The following is a 22,655-nucleotide window of genomic DNA, read 5'->3' as shown; positions in this document are numbered from 1 at the left end:
TTGACTCATAAATCAGATTTTTATGTATTCAGAGTAGCTCTCAGGTCAGAGTAAATCTAAAGCTTTCTGACATTGCCTCTGTGTCCCCTTGTGTGTGAGTCTGCCCCCTCCTCTAAGAAGAGGAGCACTGCCACCTACTGTTCCCTCTGTCCCTTCAAAGTCCTCATGTTGACATGAATGTACATGAAACTGGAGCTCTGTACCCACATCGTGTCTGATGCTGTGCTGCTTGGATTAAAGTCACTTTGTTGTTCTTTCATGTTTTTTTCCATTGCAGGGCGTTCTCCTGGTTTACGACATCACAAACTACCAGAGCTTTGAGAATCTTGAGGATTGGTTCAGCATGGTGAAGAAAGCCAATGAGGAGTCTGACATCCAGCCTGTCATCTCCCTGATAGGAAATAAAAGTAAGGTTTACACATTTTAGTTTAAATTCCTTTGTTTTTCTGTACGGGAAACTCAGCAGTGCAGGTTGAAAATGCCTTCATCTTTTTTTCTGTTGAGTAGGTCATGTTTTTTTTTTCATATATTCTGCCCTAGCACATTTTTCATTTAGCGTGTCTGTGTTTGTGTGCGAAGGAGTGAGTATTTGATGGTAGCAGACATGTTTGTTAAAGCACCAGATAACTGATCGGTGTGATAAGCCGCTTGATAAGAGAGTGAGGTTTCGGAGCGATGGGAATGCTGATGTTTGTGAACTCTGGGGAGTGACTGACGATGATTTAAGATCCACCAGCAAACAGACCCAAGGCGTAGCTTATCAGTGCCTCCCCAGCCCAACCCTCTGCTCCTGTACCAGGTTGTTGGTTAAGGAGCAGAACTCGACGTTAACCAGACGGCTCCCCTCCTATCAGCCTGCGCCCATCCACCCATCTCCAAAATAAAGAGTAATAATGAAGACTCTTTTTAAACATCCCCCTGACAGATGTGCCGCCATGTTATTGTAAAGTGGGGCGTCGGAGTGTGTGTGTGTAATGGTGACTGTCCACCTTCCTGAGCAATGATGAACGGTCAGCAGAGTGGTGCCTGTACACAGGAAGCTCTCGCTAATGTTACTCAACAGGGGCCGCAGGTCACGGTGTAATTCGCCTGTCTCCAGCAGATTCTCTTGTCTTTGCTTCAGTTGCATCACTTAATGCCTCGGCCTTAGCAGCGGGCGCCTCTGTATTTAGGCTAGGTTTTAGGTTTGTGAGTGAGTGTGTGTACTGTAATATTTAAGTTGTGTTCATCCTGCTGTCAGACTCCTCACCCCCACACTCACACAGTCTTTTTGCCCCTAATAGCTCTATTGCTGAGAATGGCCCATGTCTGTTTTTTCTGTTCCTGCACTCTGTAAAAAGAAAAACAAAGTCCCACACAGATTGCCCCACAAGGAGCAATTAATTACCTTGCAAGACTTCATCAATCCACGATCCCTCCCATGATGGTCTGTTTTTTTTCCAGGAATCTGATGAGAGTAAGTCTCATTGCATATCTGTAAATCTGCACGCCTACAATTTGCTTTTCACTTTTCAGAAACAGCGTCTATACTTTTTCTATACTATAGATATGTTATTGTATTTGTTTGTATTCCATCTTGGTACACATAAACAAAAAGCTGACCATATGATCACACAGGAGTCTACAGGGAGCCAAGTTTAGATTTCTTTTTAATGGTTCCCATGGTGTGGGACCAAGTATGATGAGATGTTTGTGACAACCGAAATAGAAGTACAGACATAACAAGGAGCTTAGAAAAATACGGCAGATTTATGTCTCTGTAAGGAGCCATCTGAGGGGAGATTGTGGTGTTTCACCCAACAGAAGTTTAAGTGTTTCCACTTAAGCTGAACACTGAGAATGAGAGCTTCATAGAGAGACTTTCGTTTGAAAGCACTTTGGAGCAGAAGTGCTACATCGTCACCCTATTAAAATAATGCACTGGAAAAAACGGAAATCTTATCAAGTGTTTTTGTCTTATTTTTAGTATAAAATGTCTTTTTAGACTTTATTTGAGACGCATTCACCTGACAAGGCCAGAAAATGTCTTGTTTTAAGTAATTTAAAGACAAAAATAAGGCCTGAATTAAGGATGTCCCGATATTACATTTTCACTTCAGATACGATACCAATACTGCAGCATTGAGTATTGGCCGGTACCGATATTAATCCAATACGATATCAGCATTAAACATGCATACTTTTATTACTTATTTTGTAGTATGTCTGTCATGTAAGTAATATTATTCAAACAAAGAACAGCAGTCAGCAACAGTAGGTATGCGGAAAAACTGACCCATTTATTGATAACCAATGGGTAACAGAAACTGCTTATATCGTAGTGCTTATATTGGAGATTTTAGGTGCCTTCTGAAACGATACCGATACTTGTTTCTTTGCTGATATCGGACCGATATCCGATAACAATGTCAGACTGGCACACCTCTATCCTGAATTGCTTGTAAAAAGAAAAAAAAAACTTCAGATGGAACAAGAGAAAAGTTACTTATGTTAAGATATTATTCTAGTTCTGAGAAAATTTTTCAGCACATTTTCTTGTTTCATTGGCAGTTTTTATTACTTGTTACAAGCAATTCAGACCTCACTTTCGTATTCAAATAACTTTGTTTAAGACATTTTCCTGGACTAACTAGTTCACTGTGGCTCATATCAAGTACAGTAAGGAAGACAATTTTTACTTAAAATAGGACAAAAACACTTGATAAGATTTCAGTTTTTGCAGACATTTTTTGACGAAAATGAGTTTTTGGCTTAAATAATCTCTTTATAATGCTGGAGAACTCTGGTAAAATTGCTTAAATCTTTAGCTAAAAGGATCACACTTTTTATGCCCTATAGAGCAATGGCCTATGTCAGGAGGGTGACTTAGCCCATTTCATTTTTAGCCTTAGTCAAAATTTTGGATTATTTAGGATAAAATGTGTGACTTGGGCAATTTAACAAGCTTTCATGGTGGTGGCTGCTTCAAGAAGAAACAGAAACCTAAGCGCAGAAGAAGCTGAAAACATCATTCTTGAATCAGTTTCTACTGGTGAGTGATTAAGTTTACCATCATAAAGGCTAGGGTATAATGTTGTGTAGTAACTTAGTCTAAATTTCACTACAAATTTAGCTGCTTCTAGCTAGCTACGTATTCCTGGCTAGCCCACTTATTCTGTCACCAAACATAAATGAGCACAAGCTAATAACACCCCTCAAAGTTTAAAATTAAAGAAATGTTTTTGCTTTTTGGTAGAAGATGTATGAGTATGCCTTCTCAGCGCAGAATCAGCCTGACATTTATTTAATTTAGCTTGGAGTTATTTAAGTTTTGAGTTTGCCTTATGGAGTTAAAGGACAATTAATGTTAGGTTTCAAAAATTTGAAAGACATATAGAAGTGAGGAAAGGGTCTGCCTCCTGACCAATTTGATTTACCTGACGTTTGTTTAATTTACCTCTGGGTAATTTCAATTTTGAGTTTGCACAGTGGGATGAAATGGCAGTTTAAGCCAGATTTACAGTTGCCTAGGTCACACTAGAATGTTTGAAAAATTGGCCTAAGTTGCTTTATTTTTTAACGTTACATTTCAACAGTCATCCACTGGAGACCTTTCGACTGAAATAATTAATAAATATCATATGCTCTGTATTTGGTAAAGTTTTTTGTTTTCCCAGAAACTTGAAAAAATGACTTAGGCCATTGTTTAAACAGGGTCAAGATAAAATTTTCATTATCTATCTACTAATAGAGGAGTATAAATGTGTATCTGTGAGTACTCCTTTTATAAAGAATCCACAGATAACATTACATATGCTACAGTGTACATCCAGCTTAAATCTCCTGAATCACAAAGTGCCTGCCTACTTGTCTAATTTGAACTCTGTCTTCTTTTCACGGTGCACCAACGGTAATTGAGCCTATAGAGCAGACTAGTTCATTAACGATGCCGTCCCCTCCTCTCCTCACCCTGGCCTGACTGCCCTCCTGTGCCATGTCACAGCTGGGGGAACAACCTTGCCTTTCTTTGGCTTAACGTGGCCGGTTGGGGTTAAGTGTGCTTGTTAAGCACCACTATGCTGCCCCCCTGTGCCCTCTGCATGCTGCCCAGAACCGTGCTCTAAACAATGGCACCACTTGTAACAATTCAGAAAGGAAGCCAATTAAATGTTTTATTGAGGGCACACGCAGGCGCGTACAATAGTTAATGCACACACACAGACACTCAGAGGGAAACATGCAGCGAGGCGAGGCGACACTCTGAAGTTTCTGGGAACACATGGGTAATGGAAGAATGCTAAGCTCTTGGTCTGTCTAAACATACTATAACTGTTTATTACAGCGCAGGCCAGTGTTACACCATATGCTACACAGAAACCTCTCAGGAGAAACGTTGGCTTGTTGCACAGTCATCTCCCCCTCGCTCAAGTGCTTCATTTTTAGGAGACTTATAAGTGCTCGATGTTTTGATTGGACTTCAAATGATTAATTCTGTTACTTTTTACCTCACAAATGTTTTACAGATGTTTGCCTTTCAGGGTAGAGATTGACTGAACTCACTTCCTTAAAGAGCAGCTATTAGCATTAGCTATTCATACTGGTGCATGTTTTAGCTTGTTACTGCATCATCATAACTTTTTGCTCTTGTTACCATCCCAAACCAAAAGGCATATTTCTTTGCAGACATTAAGCCTGTGCCGTTTATCAAGCCAATTTGTTTTTATTAAGTGGAGATCACAGGACCCCTGCTCGCTCCCCACCCATCACCCGTCCCATCGCTAGCACTCTCTCCCTCAGGAACTCCAGAGCATCCATCATGGGGTTGTACAGCCCTTATTTGGGTGACTTAAATGGGTTCAGTTCTCTTAACCCCTCCTCATCACTCATGGCTTTTTGCTCAGAGGTTTTAACACTGCTCACTGCCGATCCACTCAGGCCTGCCATGGGAAATGTTCTTCTTCAGGGAGATAAGGTCCCCGCATGAGAAGACTTAGTTTGCTAAGTTACATTTTACCCGTCTTTCTCTTCTACTCTTTCTTCCTTCACTGTCTTCTCCCAGTCTTTATCTTTAACCATCTCTCAAACACTCCTGCACATTCATTTTCATCCCTGTGCAAACATTAACTCTTTCAGTCACACACTCAGACACACTCTTTAACGCTTATCTCTCACATGTGTAGACCAACACTCCTGCTGTTGCTGCCTTTACTTACAGTAATGCCTTTTCATTGGCTCTGCGTCTCTGTTGTGTTAAACAACATGCATGTGTTTGCTCTCTGCACGCCACGGCAGATCTCACCACATACCGTTACCCGTCGCACTTCTCTCTCCACAGTTTTCCATCCAGCCATGTGAAAGTTGAAGTGAAACATGGATCTCCCCTAACTCTCGATTCTCAAGAAGCATGTCCTCGCCACCAACATTGTTGGTCTTGAGTTGTTTGGCCTCTTGGCAACCCCCCTCCTCCTCACCTCCCTGCTCCTGTAAAGCTGCCACAGTTCCTGTCTGTTCACTGCAGGCCTGCACATTTCTTAATAGAGAGATGCTCAGAAGTCCAGGAGTGCAGAGGAGCTCAATGCGCTTCTGTTTTTGGTTTAGCTCAAAAATGTTTTTACTGGCTCAACCCACTCGTACTTAGGTCCTCTTACAACAAACTAAAAGGTCCTAATTGCCCCCAAGGGAAAGGTTAGCCACAATAGACATGTGGTGGGACAAAAGCCCAGTGCTCTTACCCAGCACCCTCACCCCTCCCCAGATAGAGGGGATGAACACGTCAGCAGTGTCTGTTTTGCACTGTGGGCAGCGCGGCCACAGGTTAGACACTGTAAAACGTTATATATACAGTATATAGACGCAGTAAGGCAGGGTGTATGGTCGGCTAAAAATCTGGAATGTTTACAGTTTACAGCAAATCCTGTGTTTCCTGTTTCTCTTCACTTTTTATTAAAGGTAAAGGGTCAGGGAAGACGAGTGGATCAAATTATCTCAGTAACCACACAGACTGTAGCCTGCTGTCTTTTTGTAAATCTGGAAAAGATTAGAAATAAAGATTCAAGTTACAACAAGAACACTAAGGGAAGACTGAAGAATACCAGCTGCATTATACGGTGGCTGATAAGTGTAAAATCACAGCTGCAGACGCTGGGATGTGTCCTGCAGTGACTCAATAAAAGCTGTTTAAACCTCCTCAGGTTGCTGATAGAAGGTTTTCCTACTCAGCTTCGAGTTTACGCAGCACAGAGCACACGATTGCTATTTGTTGTATTGCTCTGAGACTTAATTGTAACAACTGTTTGACCCAGCTCTCATCTCTCATGACTCTCGTGCCTGTCGAAACATGGAAAGTCCTCATTCATTTTAGCCATCCATAAAGCAAATATTGTTGCACATGCAGAAGATGATCAGTCTTCACATACCTTCTTGTGTGGTAAGTCATGGGCCATTTGAGTTGCACAGCAAAGCTTAGCCACCTGACCTGAGTGCAGCCTGGAGCCCTCATCATGCTCAGGCTGTACTTTATTTCTCCACTGCTCCACAACATTGATATGGAGGAATTCCTGGACGAGGTCTTGCTGACACAGGGCTGGGTAAATAACTGATTGATCTTTACCCACAGGCATATATTCAGAATATGTGTTGAGCACAGTTTTTCTTTCTTTTTTCATCGTAAACCTACTTCTCCTCTTAATTTCTACTAAGCTGTTATTTGCTTAGGCATTTTTGAACTTTTCGTGCAACATTTTACGACAGAATTTATATTTGTAGGCCGTTTTAAGGCATCATTGCCCATGTAAAGACTGTGTAATTATGAATAGACTTGTAGGGATGGGAAGCATACAATACGAAGGCTCCCCTGTGGTTGGTATAATTATTATAGCTCATAGTTACACTGCCGGCTCACAGAGGCATGTAGTACCTCTCGCCCATAAAAGACCACTTAGTTTAACAGCAACAGGAGAGCTGGGAGGACATGGCCAGTGAAACCCCGGGCAGCGTCTTGTGCGGTCGGCTCAGAACTGGGCCTTTTGTTCACTTTTCATGAGTCCTGGGAGCCCGTTAACGCAGCCTGCGAGGCCCTTTGGCCCCATGTTTTACTGTAGCAGTGACAGCCGGGCTCTCCAGCTCTCTCCCTGCCTGCAGAGCTACTGCTGGACTCACTCTCCGACCTGGGAGGAGCAACACATTGTTTTACTGGCCGCTGTGGAGTATCTGATTAGGTTTTAAAGTGTGAGAGAATATGCGCGGCTGTGCGAGCGCGCACGGTTTCACGAAGAACGATCAAATGACAAGATGAGCTGTGATCAATGAGCTGTCGACAGAACACTTCTGACCTAGTGGAAAGCGAGTCCCCTGACGGTCCCGGCCCGCTTCAGGCCACCGGGGCAGGGGCCCGGAGCACAAAGAGTGCTCTGTCTCTGTCAGAATCCCCCCGATGAATCCTGCAGCGGCCCCGCTCACCTCTACAACACCAGGCTGCAAACAGCACTTCATCTGTCCTGCTCACGCTGAAAAGTCATGATAATATTATCAACTTAGCTTCAAGTTTTACTGTACTGAGTATTTTAGGATTTTTCCACAATAAGCAATCTTATGCATTTAAGGTTTTACAAGTTGGATTCATTATTTTGCTGCTGATGTGTTTTAAAACTGTCATAAAACTGTTCTACAGCAAAAAAAGTTGATTACCTTAGCTGTAAAGTATTATTCTGTCAAAACCCAACATAAATTCTGAGTCATTGTTTATTTCAGTCACTTTAATGTTAAATTTAGCTGTTAAAGATGCTATGAGCAGGATCTGTTTTAATTGAACTCCCTTGCCACCTTCTGGCCTGGAGTCTCATTTACACTGTTGTAATGACTTTGAGTGAGGTGTGTGCTTGTTTTGGTAATAAACGGAAATTGGATGGAAAAAAAATTCTTTGTTCAAGACTTTTTACCAGATACAATGCCCTGAGGTAAGGTATTTATCAGCTGGCTATATGTAGTGCTATCGGCTGCCTGATGCTCCGATGTATCTATAGGCTAACGTGACAACAAGTAAATACTGTCAGTTTGTTAGTAGTTTAGTAGCGGTTTATATTAGAGCCCGACCGATATGGGATTTTTGGGGCCGATACCGATACTTGGGGCAAAAATAAAGCCGATATCCAATATATCAACCGATATCCGATATATTGGCTGATGTATATAGTAAATTAATTAATATACACAGGATATATACTGTATATGAACACAAATTATTATAATACCCATATTCAAGACAGAGACAGAACACTATTAAATCAAAACAAGGAACTCTAATTATAAAACTGTCAACATAAGAACTGTAGTGTAAACCAATGATAAATAAGAACAAGCTGTAAACACAATAATAAATTAAGAAGTCAAACTGTAAACACCTTAAATAAATAAGTCTAACTGTAAACACAGTAAGTTGAAAAAAAAAGTCAAACTGTAAACACACAATGAGCAACTTACACCACGTTGAAACACTATATTATAGTCTTACATTAGATAATGGTGGACGTGTGAAATAGCAGTAGCATTTATCTCTGTTTATCTCACAAAAAGCAAAGCAACTTTCGCGACGTTAAAACGTCGTTCTATACTCTTACATCACATAATGGTGGATGGAGGGGGCGGCACTCTGCAGTGTGCAGCCCAAAACACAGTCACACAGGAGCAGGAGTGTCAGAATCTCTGCGGAGCAAATTTTTTTATAATCGGCTACATTTTGGCCGATGTTGACAGGCATAATCGACCGATTAATCAGCCTGACTGATTAATCGGTCGGGCTCTAGTTTATATTTAGTGCAGCGCTCTAAGACATGTCTATAATGTGTAACATTAGTAAATCCTGGTTATGTCCTACCAGTCATCTGCCAAGCAGACCGAACATAACCTCACTCTCCATTTTATTGATACACTTTCAAGTTTGAACAGACCACTGCAGAATAACTGTTGACTGTGGGTTGGAATGAACATTAGCACAAACAGATTAGCTCCTGTGTTAGCCTTTAGCTTGGGCTGTATCACTTTCTCGTTTAGCTTTCTTCTGCTCTTCTGTCCTTTTTCTGTCTGACAGTTAGGCTTCTGTATCCACCATCACTACAAAATTAATCACAGAAATTGTTTACAGCAGAGAGAAACATTGATATCTCTTCTGACTTCTAAACTTCGTCAGCTGGTGTGGTGTTAAGTCAAACCAGTCCTGCCTGACCCAAGGATTTCAAAACAACCATAACCTGTAATATTGGTGATAATAATCTCATTTTAAAGTTTGAATTACGACCAGGCATATATCTAGAAATAAGTATTTTTAAAATCGCTTTCAAACTCACAGTCCCTTTAAGGTCGCCCGTAAATAACTGTTGACTTTGTTACACAATACCAACACTGTTGAAGTCATAAAATGTGCATGAATCATGCACTGCTAGACTTCTGAATTCAACAACTTTTGTGACAGCTCTGTGCGATACTTTAATTCCCTGTTCCATTTTCCAAGAAAAGTACATGTTGACTTCTTCTACCCTTTTTCTGTCCATATTTTAATACAGGTCCTTCATATTTCAAAACTCTCAGCTTTTATGAGCCTGCTGTAAGTCCTGTAAACCAGTTGGGCTCAGCGAGTTAAATGCTTCACATAAATTCCTTCAGTCATTTTGTTTTATTGGGCACTTGTGCTATGAAAGTTAAATTAATGTCCAGTTCAATCAGACACCACATTGAATGATTGATTATAACTTTTACTGCCTTCTCGAGCTTGTAAATGTTTCACTGCGATGTACCTGAAAATTTAAGGGTAAATAAAACGTCTCTTGCAATTATTTTACCTGATGTTATTAGACTTTGAAAGATGGTTATTCTGCTTCTGTCCCTACAGTTTAGTAATTAGGAGTGTAAAGCGGAAATATGTACAGTACGCTACCATAAGCTATTTTTTTAGTTTCGATCATTGAACAGGAAGTAGGGTGTGGCACATTTCACTTTAGCATAGAATTAACAATAGTCAAATAGCTTGATCACAGCTCCTTTACCCTTATTAGCTCGAGTAGTTGAGTTCAGCACTAGAGTCGTACAAAAAAGCTATTCAGAGTAAGAGCTGCATAAAGCTCCTGTGATGTTATTCATCTCAGTGGAGCGTAGTGAACAGATTTCCCCAACAGTTGTAAGTCATTCCATTAGAAGTTGGATGAGATTTGATAGTTCTTGCCCTTAGTACGCAGTCCTAATCGGTTTTGGTCGTCATTGAGGGGAAACTGAGGCAAACCCTCTTAAAAGGGTCTTAAAGGCACAGTGTGAGGTAATGTTAGAAGTGATAGGTTCTCCCCTGGGGTTGATTAGGCCCAGCTCTGTAACTTTCACTTAATGTGATATGACCCCTCAGAGCCCCAAGTTTCTGACGACACACACCCCTACGTTACTGCCTTGTACATGCACATAGACACACACACACAGTTCACACATCACACTCTCAGCCTCCCTTCTCCCCACCCACTGCTGTTTAGTTTAAAACTAGGCTGTCGGCAATTAAATGTGTTATGTCAAGCTTATTCTCTGGCTGTTGCTCGCTGGGTAAACTGTTCCAATGGGTCCCCAGCAGCCGACCATAGAGCAGTAAGTAGGTGTCTCTGTTATCACAGCATGGTTTTAAAAAGGCCACTGAGGATCACACGGTGAAGTGTAGGGTTTCAGGCCAGTTAGCCAGCTTTGGGTTTTTATTTTATGGTTTAGCTGTGGCAGCATGTGACGGTGAACTCCTGAGGAAACATTTGTTCTGAAGTCCTCAGATTGTTGGCATTCAGCATGTTGCAGTGTCCCAAAGAATAACTATCCTGTAATGTATCGAGCAGTAGATCCTTCCTTGTCGAACCATCAGATCAAGATCCAACCTCACTACCAAATCAGAGATTTTTTCATGGCATATGAAACTTTCCAAATCTGTCCAGTTTAGCATAATCAAGTCTGACAGTGAGAGGATTCAATAAGAAGCCAAGCAAAGGAATAACATCCATACTTCCCCTCATTTACATGTGTTCCCATTCAGTATGTCTCTGCAACAACAAGCTCTGTCTTCACGGTGAAAGCTCAGTCTGTCCTGCAGATATTAATCTCTGTTGTCTTGTGATTCACCAAAATGACAGGCAGACCTTTTAAATAAACACGAGGATGACCAGAGCGCGGCAGGGCCATCGCTCTTGACGAGTGATGATCCCATCCACTATCTCTATGTGAGTCGAGGCCCAAACAGTTTATTTCGTGTTTGCAGTCACTTCCTTAGGGTTGTTAAGCTGATGTACAGTTTGACAGAAATGGAGGGAAACCAGATCATCAGAGGAAGATTGTTTTGACCTGATAAGTAGAAATGAGTACATTAGGGAGAAAAATGGAGCAAAACAGTAAAACTATGGGATTAGTGTTGGATTCAGTTTACACAGATTTATGACACATGCTCCAAGAACCCTGTGTAAGATTATCGACCCATCACTGGTTTTATTTTGTGTACTTAGTCACAAATCTTGATGCTCTCACAGAGCTTTCTGAATAAAAAAGATGTCTTTTTCATTAGATATTCTGGATTATACATATTACATGTCACATGATCTACATGATCTACAGTTTCTTTTCCAAAGCCATCACACTGATAAAAGGTTAACCCTGCCATGTCTGTTTCTCTTGCACAATTTTTCTTTTTCTTTTTTTTTGCAAATTGCAATTCTTTGACATCCTTTCAGTGCACTATTTTTATTTAATTTAAATTTTTATTGTGTTTTTAATTAAATGTGTGTATATATTTTTATTCTGTTCTCTACAAAGTTCTTTTATTATTATATTATTAATTGTTATTATTATTATTCATAATTACTATTAATAATTTTATTATGTTTATTATTTTTATTATTATTATTATTATTATTATTATTATTATTATTATCATCATTTATTTATTATTTTTTCTTACACTTAGCGCTCTATTTTTTTTAAAAAAAAATGTTATATTAAGTGTGTATTTAAATTTATTGTACAGGGAGAGTATGGTTAACTGGGGTCAAATGCCTTGTATTCTTGAGATACTTGGCTAATAAAGGGGATTCTGATTCTGATTCTGTTGTGAGCACACTTCTTGCCATGGAATTATAGATTATTTTTCTGAGCATGTTTTTGTTCTTTAGTGAAACTGTTTTTTTTTTGTTTTTAACTGCAAGTTTAAAATCATAATATATATAGAATTATTTTTTTGAATTATACTCTTGAAAACTTTATACTAACTTTATTCAAACTAGGACCTAACATCTGTCGTTCATCACTGGCACTCTTACTGATGTCAGTACTTTGAATTTCAACCAAAATTTATTTAAGATCTCAACTCTTCATTTTTTTTCACTTTCATCCTCAACAACACTTTAACTTCTTCAAGTTTTATTTAAACTAAGTTCCCTCAAAGTTTCGTACATGTTAACTGTTAACATTAACACCATCACTTAGTGTATTTCTAGCACAAGCTAGCACACATTTTTCACCAGGATTTCCCTGTGGTCTAATTGTCCTCTCCTCTTTAATGCACATACCCGCAGAAAGGATTCGTAAACCTCATTCACCTTTTCTACTTACAGTAACGTGACTTCCCCGGCTCTTAAGCTGCTGTGTTAGCGTTGGCTAATCTGACTCTGACACTTGATTGATTACCTTTCCCAAGTGTGCAGGATCCAAAGGATTAGCTGTGTTTACATATAGTAGCATGCTGGGTACCTCTGCTGTTAATGACGGGAATTAATAACCTGCTGACGCCTATGAGACAGCTCTGTTTATGCACAGGCAGAGACATGACAGTCTGCTCTGGGTATGAGGAGTTGTAAAAGTGTCTGACCTTGCCCAGAGGTTTGTGTTTACATGCCACATGTGATGATGGGAATATTCATTTTGGCCACAAATAGTTTCTTAAAAATGATCTTTCTTGTTATGGAGCGGCCTTGAGCTTTGTTGGGTCGTATGACTGACTGAGATATTAATAATGCAGGATTACTGCAGTGTTTACATCCAGTTCTACTATCTGTCTCGTTTTTTCTCTGCTTCCTGATATACTTCAACCTACCCTCCCTTCCAACACACACACACACACACACACACACAGCGTCACACTAAGGGGCATGAGAACAGGGAAAATCTTTGACAACTTCAATAAAACCTCACACAAAGAGTGAAACTCGGGGGGACAAGAGAAATGCAACACCGTACAGTAGCCTGACCTCTTCCAGCTACCATAGACATGTATGCACCAGATACCGGGCGTGGCTGCCTCCCTTCACAAAGCCAGAAATAAAGACAGCAGCTATTGCTTTCAGCTGCAAGACCCCGGGGTGACCTTCTTCATCGACCCCTGCATGACCCCATAGTGGGGAAGAGGAGAAGCAAAGCGCCTGGTATCACTGCACAGGAGTCGAATGCACATCACAATAGCTAGAAAGGAAGGTGCTGTCATTGTGAGCTCATAGTAAATCAGTATGAAGGTGACAGTTCCAGTTCTTGGTCCTGGGTGCCCACCTTAAAGGCCGGCACACTCATAAGTCAAACTGTTTTCTCCATCTGCACTCTCACTGTGAGTGTAGCCTGAAGACTTTGCATTGTTTCTTAAGCATTTCTCCACAGCTGGCCTGGTTTGTCTTTTTTCGGGTTCGAATAGAGGTTCATAGCTTCAGGGTTGGACTGTGCTAGGTTTACACCGAGGAATGTGTCACATAGAGCTTTAATACCAGCCTGCGATGGAAGCTTGAGGCTAATGAATTGATCATTTCCACCAAACAACCCACAGACACGACTCCTTCCAATAATGCACTGCAAAAAAAACGAAATCTCATCAAGTGTTTTTGTCTTATTTTAAGTAGAAAATGTTTTTTTAGACTGAACATGAGCCACATTCACTTGATCAGTCCAGAAAATGTCTTATTTCAAGTTATTTAAAGAAAAAAATTAGGTCTGAATTGCTTGTTACAAGAAAAAAATCTGCCAATGGAACAAGAGAAAAGTTATTCTATTAAGACATTATTCTAGTTTCAAGCAAATTTTCTTGCAAATTTTTCTTGTTCCATTGGCAGATTTTTTTAACTTGCGAAAAGCAATTCCATCCTCATTTTTGTCTTTAAACAACTTGAAACAAGACATTTTCTGGACTGATCAGTTGAATGTGGCTAATATCAAGTATAATAAGACATTTCATACTCAAAATAAGACAAATAAACTTGATAAGATTTCATTTCTTCCAGTGTGGATTCAGCAGTTGGGTTTCAAAGCAACATAACAAATGAGTTATCTTTTGTTTCCACACGCACAAGACAGGCCCGCTTCCATCTTAACTCAAGCGTAAACAGTTTTCTTTTCTGTTTAGATCCAGAAATGCAAGAGCTAACCCTGCAAGAGTGCTGTTTATCCACTGTATATGTTTATTTATCTCTCCTCTATAGATTTTTTTAATGTCATGCTGTGTTTCATCCGCAGTCGACCTGGAGCACATGAGGACAGTAAAGGCTGACAAACACCAGCGTTTCTGCCAAGAGAACGGCCTCATCAGTCAGTTTGTATCAGCCAAGACGGGAGACTCGGTTAGTAACAGATCATTCACTGAGATGAAGTTCAGATTGAAATGTATCAAACCTACATTATCCTTTTATTCTTGTGTCTTTCTCCAGGTGTATCTGTGTTTCCAGAGAGTTGCAGCTGAGATTCTGGGTGTGAAGCTAAACAAAGCAGAAATCGAGCAGTCCCAGGTGAGCAATAACTGCATCCAGGTCTTCCTCTCCAGTTTCACACAAAGAATGGAGCGTCCACCAACTTCTTCTACTTTATTTCTTCTTTAAAATTATCCAGCTGCTGTCGAGAAATCTCTCAGCTTTTATTTGTTAAACTATTTCTAAAAGAGGAAAACTGATGAATTCCCCTGAACTTTAGGAAGGTCACAGTGAGTGTGTAAGGTCAGTGAAGGTCACCACACACTGTAAAAGACCTTTTGTTGAGTAAACACGACTTTGCTACGTCAGCCCTCTGTGATGGTTTACCTGCCACTGACGCTGCCCATCTGCAGAGAGAGCCACATTGACCACATTAGTGCATGGAGTCAGAGGTTAAAGGAAGGCAGTCAGGAAGGTGAGGAGGTTAGGATCGGTTGTCTGATTTATTTGGTTTATCTCCCACCGTTCTGGGGCAACACGGGGTCTTAGACTGCCAGCCAGACCAAGGTGCCCGATGGTGGCAGCTGGAGGATTTACAAGGTCACCTCCCCCAGAGGCATTAATCCTGCGTCTGATATGAACGCCTGGAGCCACTCTGGCTGGGTAGTGGTTGATGAGCCTGGGGGCTACAGGGAGGTCAGGACCCTCAGAGGAGGGAGAGCATGTAAGGGAAGGACTGGTCAAATTCTCAAGACCCTCTCCCATCACTGACACGGCTGCTGACTCACAGAAAATGACCACCGGCTAATGGAGCTGTCCATCCACTCTAAGCAGACTAAAGAAAAAACAAAGACAAAACTGCAGAGTGGAAAGTTTTTATTCAATGCTAACTGTATTAAGAAAGTAGCTGTTGTCAGAGAGAAGTTATAAAATCACATCATGGGTGATGCTTAAAGCTTTCTGTACCATCTTAAGTGTTTAGTAACCTTTTAAAATATATAAAACAATACTGATTTTTCAATCACAACACACTTTATACAGTGTCATGTCATTTATACAGGGACATTATTTCATTTCCAAGACATCAAAATATGCTTGCTGTATAGGGATAGGTACCGAATGAGGTACTTTTATAGGTACCGACCGAATTCTGTCAAAAGTACCGGGTATCGGTTCATGTAAAATCAAATGGTACCATGTTTAGGTACCTAAATGCATCCTTGTGACTGTGAGGAAGTGGAAGAGTTGGCAATTTTCCATGCTGGACATAAACACAGCATTACAAGGTTATATATCTAAGAATAGATATGTTTTAAAAAATATATAAAAAATAAATAAATATGATTTTTTTTTTATACTTCATTACTTAAAGAATTGATATGTTTTTACCACATTAACACAAAAAAGTACAGAAAATTGGTACTGTTGAGTACCGGTACCGATTGCCAGGTATCGGGCATCGGTACCGTATCATTTCAAATGTGAAAGGTACCCATCCTTATTGCTTTATGTTAAGCCTTGACCCAAAAAACACTAATTCATGTTGAAGATGTGAAGGATTGACTCTCTGAGTTTGAGTCATGGCTACAGAGACGACGCGCCAAGCAGGTCACGGCTCCAGGTCTAGCCGTGAGGCCGGGGAAGCCTCATTATCAGCTGTCAGCTTTGGAGAGTCGAACATGAGGGTCACAACCCCTGACAGTATTGTATCTGCCTGACAGGACTCTCCGTCATGGTACTCTGTCTGCCGGATCAGATAGCGAGGCCTCGGATCACTCACTGGCTCCGACAGCAGGCTTCGGCAGATCGTTAATCAGGCAGCCAACCACAGCCTGCGATTCGGCGGTGTGGTCTGGGTCTTGTGTTGTTGGGCAGCAAGAAGTGAAACTGACTATTGAAACCAATGACATCAATTTAGACTAATCTGAACCTAAATACCTTTAATATACATGTTCAGAGACACTTAAAGATTTCTCTCAATTTCTCTCATCGTGTTTGTCTGCTATTACTGCACATTACTGTAAAGCTTCACCATTTTTACTTTGTTTTTTACATTGCTTGTTCACCTCATTTCAAACCTCTCTCCTCATCAGCTCTGTTTTATTTTCTCTCATTCCTCTCTTTGTCTGTCTGCTGCCCTCCGTCTCTCTGCTGCTCAGAGGATTGTGAAGGCAGAGCTGGTGGACTACCCTCAGGATGAAGGCCCAATTAGACAAGAGAACAACCAACAAAGCAAAATATGTTCTGTTCAATAGCGTGAAGTATGTCACAGTTTTAAGACGTCTTTCAGTAGATTCATCATAGATCCTTAAAGTACAAACAGTAGCTTCATAGTAACAGTTATGGTGGATGTATGTTGACCCTGTGGTAGGATGTAGAGAAACCCAACAGTCTTATAATTCCTGATCTAATCTGTTGTAGTGTTGTGTTTAAGTGCTGCCAGTATTTTCTGAACTGTATGTCACCTGTGCTCTGGGTGCTTCTCTGATTTCATTTTCAGGGAGATGTGATTAAAAAAAAGGTGATGATGAACATTTCTGCTCAACCTTAAACTCTTCTTTGACAGGCTTTGAATTTTAATGCCCAAATATTCACACCAGTGTTATTTTGATTAAAAAAATACTTAAGTGCAATGAGTTAGCATTGGAAATCCATTTTACTTTTATTTGAGAAGAAGCAAAAGGCAGCTGGTCAATAAGTTTTTATTTCAGAGCTTTTCAGCCCCGTCTGATGATGATTTTATTTATACAACAAATTTAAAAACAAACACAGTTGAACAAAATTTCATGCAAGTTAAAAACAAAATAACCAAATGGTTAAAAAAAATGTGGGTTAAAACATGATACATAAGAAGCTGAAGGTGACCAACAATATATGGGATTTTGGAGTTTTCGGTAGGATAATGTCCTTTTAAGACAAAGGGTTTTTCTTCTCAGAGAAAAAAGATTTGAAGTTGGACTTGAGTGACAGTTGATTGACACAGCTTGTCTGCTTAAAAAGTCATTGTAAAAATTTCAAAGCTTGTTAATCAATGTGTTCTTGAAAATGATCTGAGATGATCTTGGACTACAAATAGACCTAAAATATACCAGACCTTTTGTCTCTAAATTCAGCTGGCAGGTTCCTGTTTAAAGATTTAGAGAATAAGTTTTTCATAGACTTCCTGTTGTTTCCTAAATGCTACCTGTATTCAGTCTGCCAAGTTTCTGTACAAATAGTTAACATCTAACTTTGAAGGTACTGACAGGAAGGTGCTATAACATATGTTCACTCCCCTTCCAGTCCTTAGGTCTAAACAAGCTAAGCATCTGCCTCAGATTTATCAGCATAAAAGAGTGATTTTAATAACAAAAAACAACAAAAGATTCATCTAAATTGCAGAAAACACTAAACTATTAAAAACAGGATTTATTTCTAACACATAGCAAACTAGAAAAGCTCTCAGAGAGAGCATTTTGTGATTGTTACCAACACTTTAGTCCTACTTAAATGTTATACTCCCTTTCAGCAGACTGTCTGCTACAATTTGTTGTTAGTTGCAGGTTTGTACGATAATTTGTTTCCTGACAGTGTTGAAAATTATGACGACCCAGTACATATTTAATATTCTGAATCTTAGTATCCAGAATATTGGCAGGATCTGAATCATACTTTTATATATGTCAGAAATTATGGTGACCTTGTCTTGTATTTTTTTGCAAAACAATCCGACCATTTATCATGGTGTTATATACACATATGGTGAAAACGTCCCAATCTTACAATGATAAAGAATCCTTCAAAAAAGTCCTGGATCTATATGGTGATTCAGATCACCTCCAAATTTTAATCACTTCTTCCTTATCTCATTTTGAACATTTCCTGAAAATTTCATCAAGATCTGTTTGTTAGTTTTTAAGCTATGGTGTTCACAGACAAACAAACTAACTAACAGACTAACTCTCCCAAAAAACATAACCTCCTTGGTGGAGGTAATTAAAGTGAATACAAATACAAACAGCAACATGATTATATAACACAAATTTATTGTATAACTGCTCTTACTACTCTCATGTTGTTGACCTTTTGTCCGATCATATCCGTGGAGGATGATTCCAGCTCTTCCTTCGATTTCAGAGTTATAGAAAGTTATAGAAGCAGCTTTTTAATTTTTCGTTTCTCTGTCCACGTCTGCAGCGTGTTGTGAAGGCTGACATCGTGAACTACAGTCAGGACACCGTGGCCAGGACAGTCAACCACCCTCGCAGCTCCATGTGTGTGGTGCAGTGACCCGCTCCATCCCACTAACACACACCAACACACACACACACACACACACACACACACACACACACACACACACACACACACACACACACACACACACACACACACACACACACACCATCAAATTACTCACAAAGAAAGATGTTTCAGTCAGTATTCCTGCTCTTTCAGGGCTCTGATGGTGACTGGATGAAATGTGTTCAGACTCTGTATTCCTGTGTGTCAGTTGTGTGAGTGAGATGAAGAACAGACTGTGTGGTTTCGGAGCCTTGGCCTGTAGTGTGGGTATTAAGCAGGAAGGATTTCTTGGGTGGTTCACCAAAAAGAAAACAGACCTCTGTTTTTCTTCAAGTTTACACGCAGCTATCATTTTATTTCTATGATAAAGACTTAAGGTGATTACTTGATTCTAGGTAATCTAAGAGAAAGAAAACTGCTGTAATCAGTCCCTCTGGTAATTGATCATATTTTTATACATGAAGAAGTTTTGCTCTGTCATTGCTGTCAGAGACATTATTCTCACTTATTAGGAATACTGCAGTATATTTATAAAGACAACTCTATTAACATATATGAAATAAATCTCTGATCAAAGACCAAAACATGGACCCATGTAGGAGTATAATTAACAAAGAGAAACTAGTCACTGGCTCGTAGGATTTCTTGTTGTTTTCTTTTATGTCTGTGGTGCTCCTCGGTTACAAAGGATGGTAATTGGCTTTAAGATGCTGTAGTGAACTCTACTTTCAAATTGCCAACTAGAGGCTTGCACAAGCAGCGCTGTGATGTGTATACAGCTATTTCACATAGATTCAACAACTCTTCAAGCATTTGTACTTCAAATTATCACCAGATATTTGCCATCCCTTCAAATAGTACCTCCGTTTTACAGACGTTTTGTGTATATTCTACTTTCATGATTTAGCTTTACATTTCCACTCCACGAGACATTCCCAGGTTAGTCCTGCTGGAGGAAATCTTTAGATGCTGTATTGATTAAGTGTTGATGAAGCTCAATAAATAAGACTCAGGAGATGCCGGCGTGTCAGGCTGAGCATGAGCTGAAATGTACAACATTTTAGTAGCCTTACTGAACTGTCCGTTATAGAACAGATGTTTGCTTTGAAGGTTGGCTATGGGGCATGAAATGCTTCATCAGATCTCCCTTTGACCATATTTTGATAGCCTCTTCAACAGTATATATATATATAAATATATATGTATGTTAGAGACAGCTGAACTATTGTATGTGTAACCAGTTTCTGCAAAATAGTTTCTACATGTCGGCATGATGTCATTTAAAGTGGTGTCCATCTCTCAAACTATCTGCCATATGTGTAAAGTATGTTTGTACAATCAAAACAACCTGTTCCAGAAATCATCAGAGTGCATCCTGTAAATTCTAATGGAAGCTTGAAAACCAGATTGTACAATTCAAAGTGAATGTTTAGTCAGCATTATACAACACCGCAGTTTTTGTGTTTCTAAATAAAAATGATTATTGAAAACAAAGATTTGCAAAGTGCATCTATGAAAACAACTTATCAATGATTTAAAAAAAACAACCTTTATTGACTTATATAATTTTTCCCTTACACACCACAATAAAGTCTCCTGAGATGTTAAGAGATACTAAATAATCAGGTAAGAGACTTGAAAACCAGATATCAGCCATTCACATTCAAGACACAATTCAGAAAAAAAAAAAAAAACAGCCCGTCTTGGTTGCATAAACGTAAATGACAAAGAATCTGCAGATCTTGGAAAGCATCCATTGACGTGTCCTCCTTAAAGACCTAAGAAACCATTCAAAGCCTCACCTGGAGCGACCTGTAAGCCAATTCAGGTGGGCAACTCCTCCGATTCAAGATATGATCTCATCACTCTCTGATCTCTGCATGCAAAAAGTAAAACTGTAAGGAAACTGAAGCCGTGGTGGCAAAACCCAATATTCTGCTGGATCAAACTATCAAAGCATGAGTTGCCTAAATGTTTATTTAAAGAATGTACGAGTGAACCACACCTATATCTGATGAAAACTGTAAGAGGTGGATTAAATAAATAACCTGAGATTGTGCTTTCTACAAAAAATAAAGAGAGTGATAAAATTAAGGAGGTTGTTTGATCCTTGATATGTGAAGTTGCAGGATGAGTCATTAGCTTTCAAGAGAGATTGTCAGTTCAGTTCAGTTCAGATCTTTATTGTCTCTTGAAGGGAAATTTGATTTACAGAAGTGAACACAAAAACACAACAGATAATCAGGCAGTGTAACACAACCTCATAAAACACAACCAAAGGATATAAAAACAATGTCACTGTCCCTCTCAAATCATAAAAATAGACAAATATAAAGAGCAATAGTTCTGCTTGAAAGTGCAGTCAAGGATTTGAAGAAGGTTAAGAGCAGATGACACCATGTCGTAGACAACACCATCCTGGTGACCTGATGTGGTGAAAACAACCTACAGCTTAACGCTCTGAAGACAGTGGAGATGGTTGTGGACTTTAGGAAAAGTGCAGCCTCCCCCAGCCATGTCACCATCCATGAATCCACAGTGTCCACTGTGGAGTCTTTCCGCTTCCTGGGGTCTACCATCACTCAAGACCTCAAGTGGGAGCTCAACATCACCTCCCTCACCAAGAAAGCCCAGCAGAGGATGTACTTCTTGCGGCAGATGAAGAAGTTCAACCTGCCAAAAACCATGATGGTGCACTTCTACACTGCCATCATAGAGTGCATCCTCTCCTCCTCCATCACAGTCTGGTATGCTGCAGCCACAGCAAAGGACAAACACAGGCAACGCATCATCCGCTCTGCAGAGAAGGTGATCAACTGCAACCTGCTATCTCTCTCTGACCTGTGCAGGCAAGGTTGTGGCTGACCACTCTCACCCTGCACACAGACTACTTGAGACTCTCCCCACCGGTTAGAGGCTGCGGTCCATTAGGACCAGAACCTCTCACCATAAGAACAGTTTCTTCCTCTCATCAGCCTGATGAACACGGCTAACAGAGCTAACATCAGACACCAACGCCATGTTGGAAGAGCTTCACCTGCTGTGAGCAGACAGGATCCAGGAGACAGAGACTGAACAGACTGCTGAAGAAGCTCAGTCCTGGACCCTGTGGAGGTGGAGGCTGGCTGACTGGACAATGATGGACAAGCTGTCATCATCTATTTTCTTATGGACCTTTTTGCACTTTCTATACACTTTCTTACTTTTTTTTTCTTGGTTGCTGCTGTGACTTCAGTTTCGTTGTACTTGTTACAATGACAATAAAGTTATTTTCTTTTCTAAAGATGGGTCGCTAACAACAGCTTAAAGTAGCGATGAGGTCTTAAAACTTTTTGAAAGGTTTTTTAAAAAAGTCTTAAAAAGTTATTGAAATTAACCTCAGGATTTCAGCATATACCCTGTCTGGGTAAGTTCTTTCAAAAACAAAGCCTGATATGATCATTGTTGATCTGGTTAAAGGGTTTTAAATTAAACCTGTTAAGAAGGCTGCAACTACAACAGCAGCTCGTACTACTTGTTCCATATCATTACATAGACAGGTCCCCTTGAGTCCTTTGGTGCATTGTTTTATCATCATCTTCCAATTTAATAATTAGAATATGATGATAGGTTCATTTATTTCAGGTGTTCATTTCAAAAAGTGAAATTCAGCATTATAGATCCAGAACACACAGAGAGAAAATGATCAAGAAGTAGTTGCTTTAAACTGCGGGGAAGTAACAAATAAAT

The 22,655-nt window shown here is 39.9% G+C and overlaps 1 protein-coding gene across 1 annotated transcript in view; it reads left to right on the top strand.

Moving 5' to 3' along the window:
- Positions 1-18,979, top strand: part of rab28 (RAB28, member RAS oncogene family) — a 31,977-nt gene extending 12,998 nt beyond the window's left edge. Inside the window, exons 4-7 of the mRNA XM_074674898.1 lie at positions 278-407; positions 14,473-14,576; positions 14,664-14,741; positions 18,819-18,979. Of these exons, the coding sequence (XP_074530999.1) occupies positions 278-407; positions 14,473-14,576; positions 14,664-14,741; positions 18,819-18,911 (405 nt within the window). The 3' untranslated portion in view covers positions 18,912-18,979. The remainder of the gene's footprint in view (positions 1-277; positions 408-14,472; positions 14,577-14,663; positions 14,742-18,818) is intronic.
- The last annotated feature ends 3,676 nt before the right edge of the window (positions 18,980-22,655 follow it).

The sequence above is a fragment of the Halichoeres trimaculatus genome, unplaced genomic scaffold, assembly GCF_033239565.1.
Source record: "Halichoeres trimaculatus isolate MK-OKI-2021-1 unplaced genomic scaffold, fHalTri1.1 fHalTri1_scaffold_7, whole genome shotgun sequence".
NCBI lineage: Eukaryota > Metazoa > Chordata > Actinopteri > Labriformes > Labridae > Halichoeres > Halichoeres trimaculatus.
Note: the sequence above shows the minus strand (reverse complement) of the source record. Positions and strands in the feature narration are given on the sequence as shown.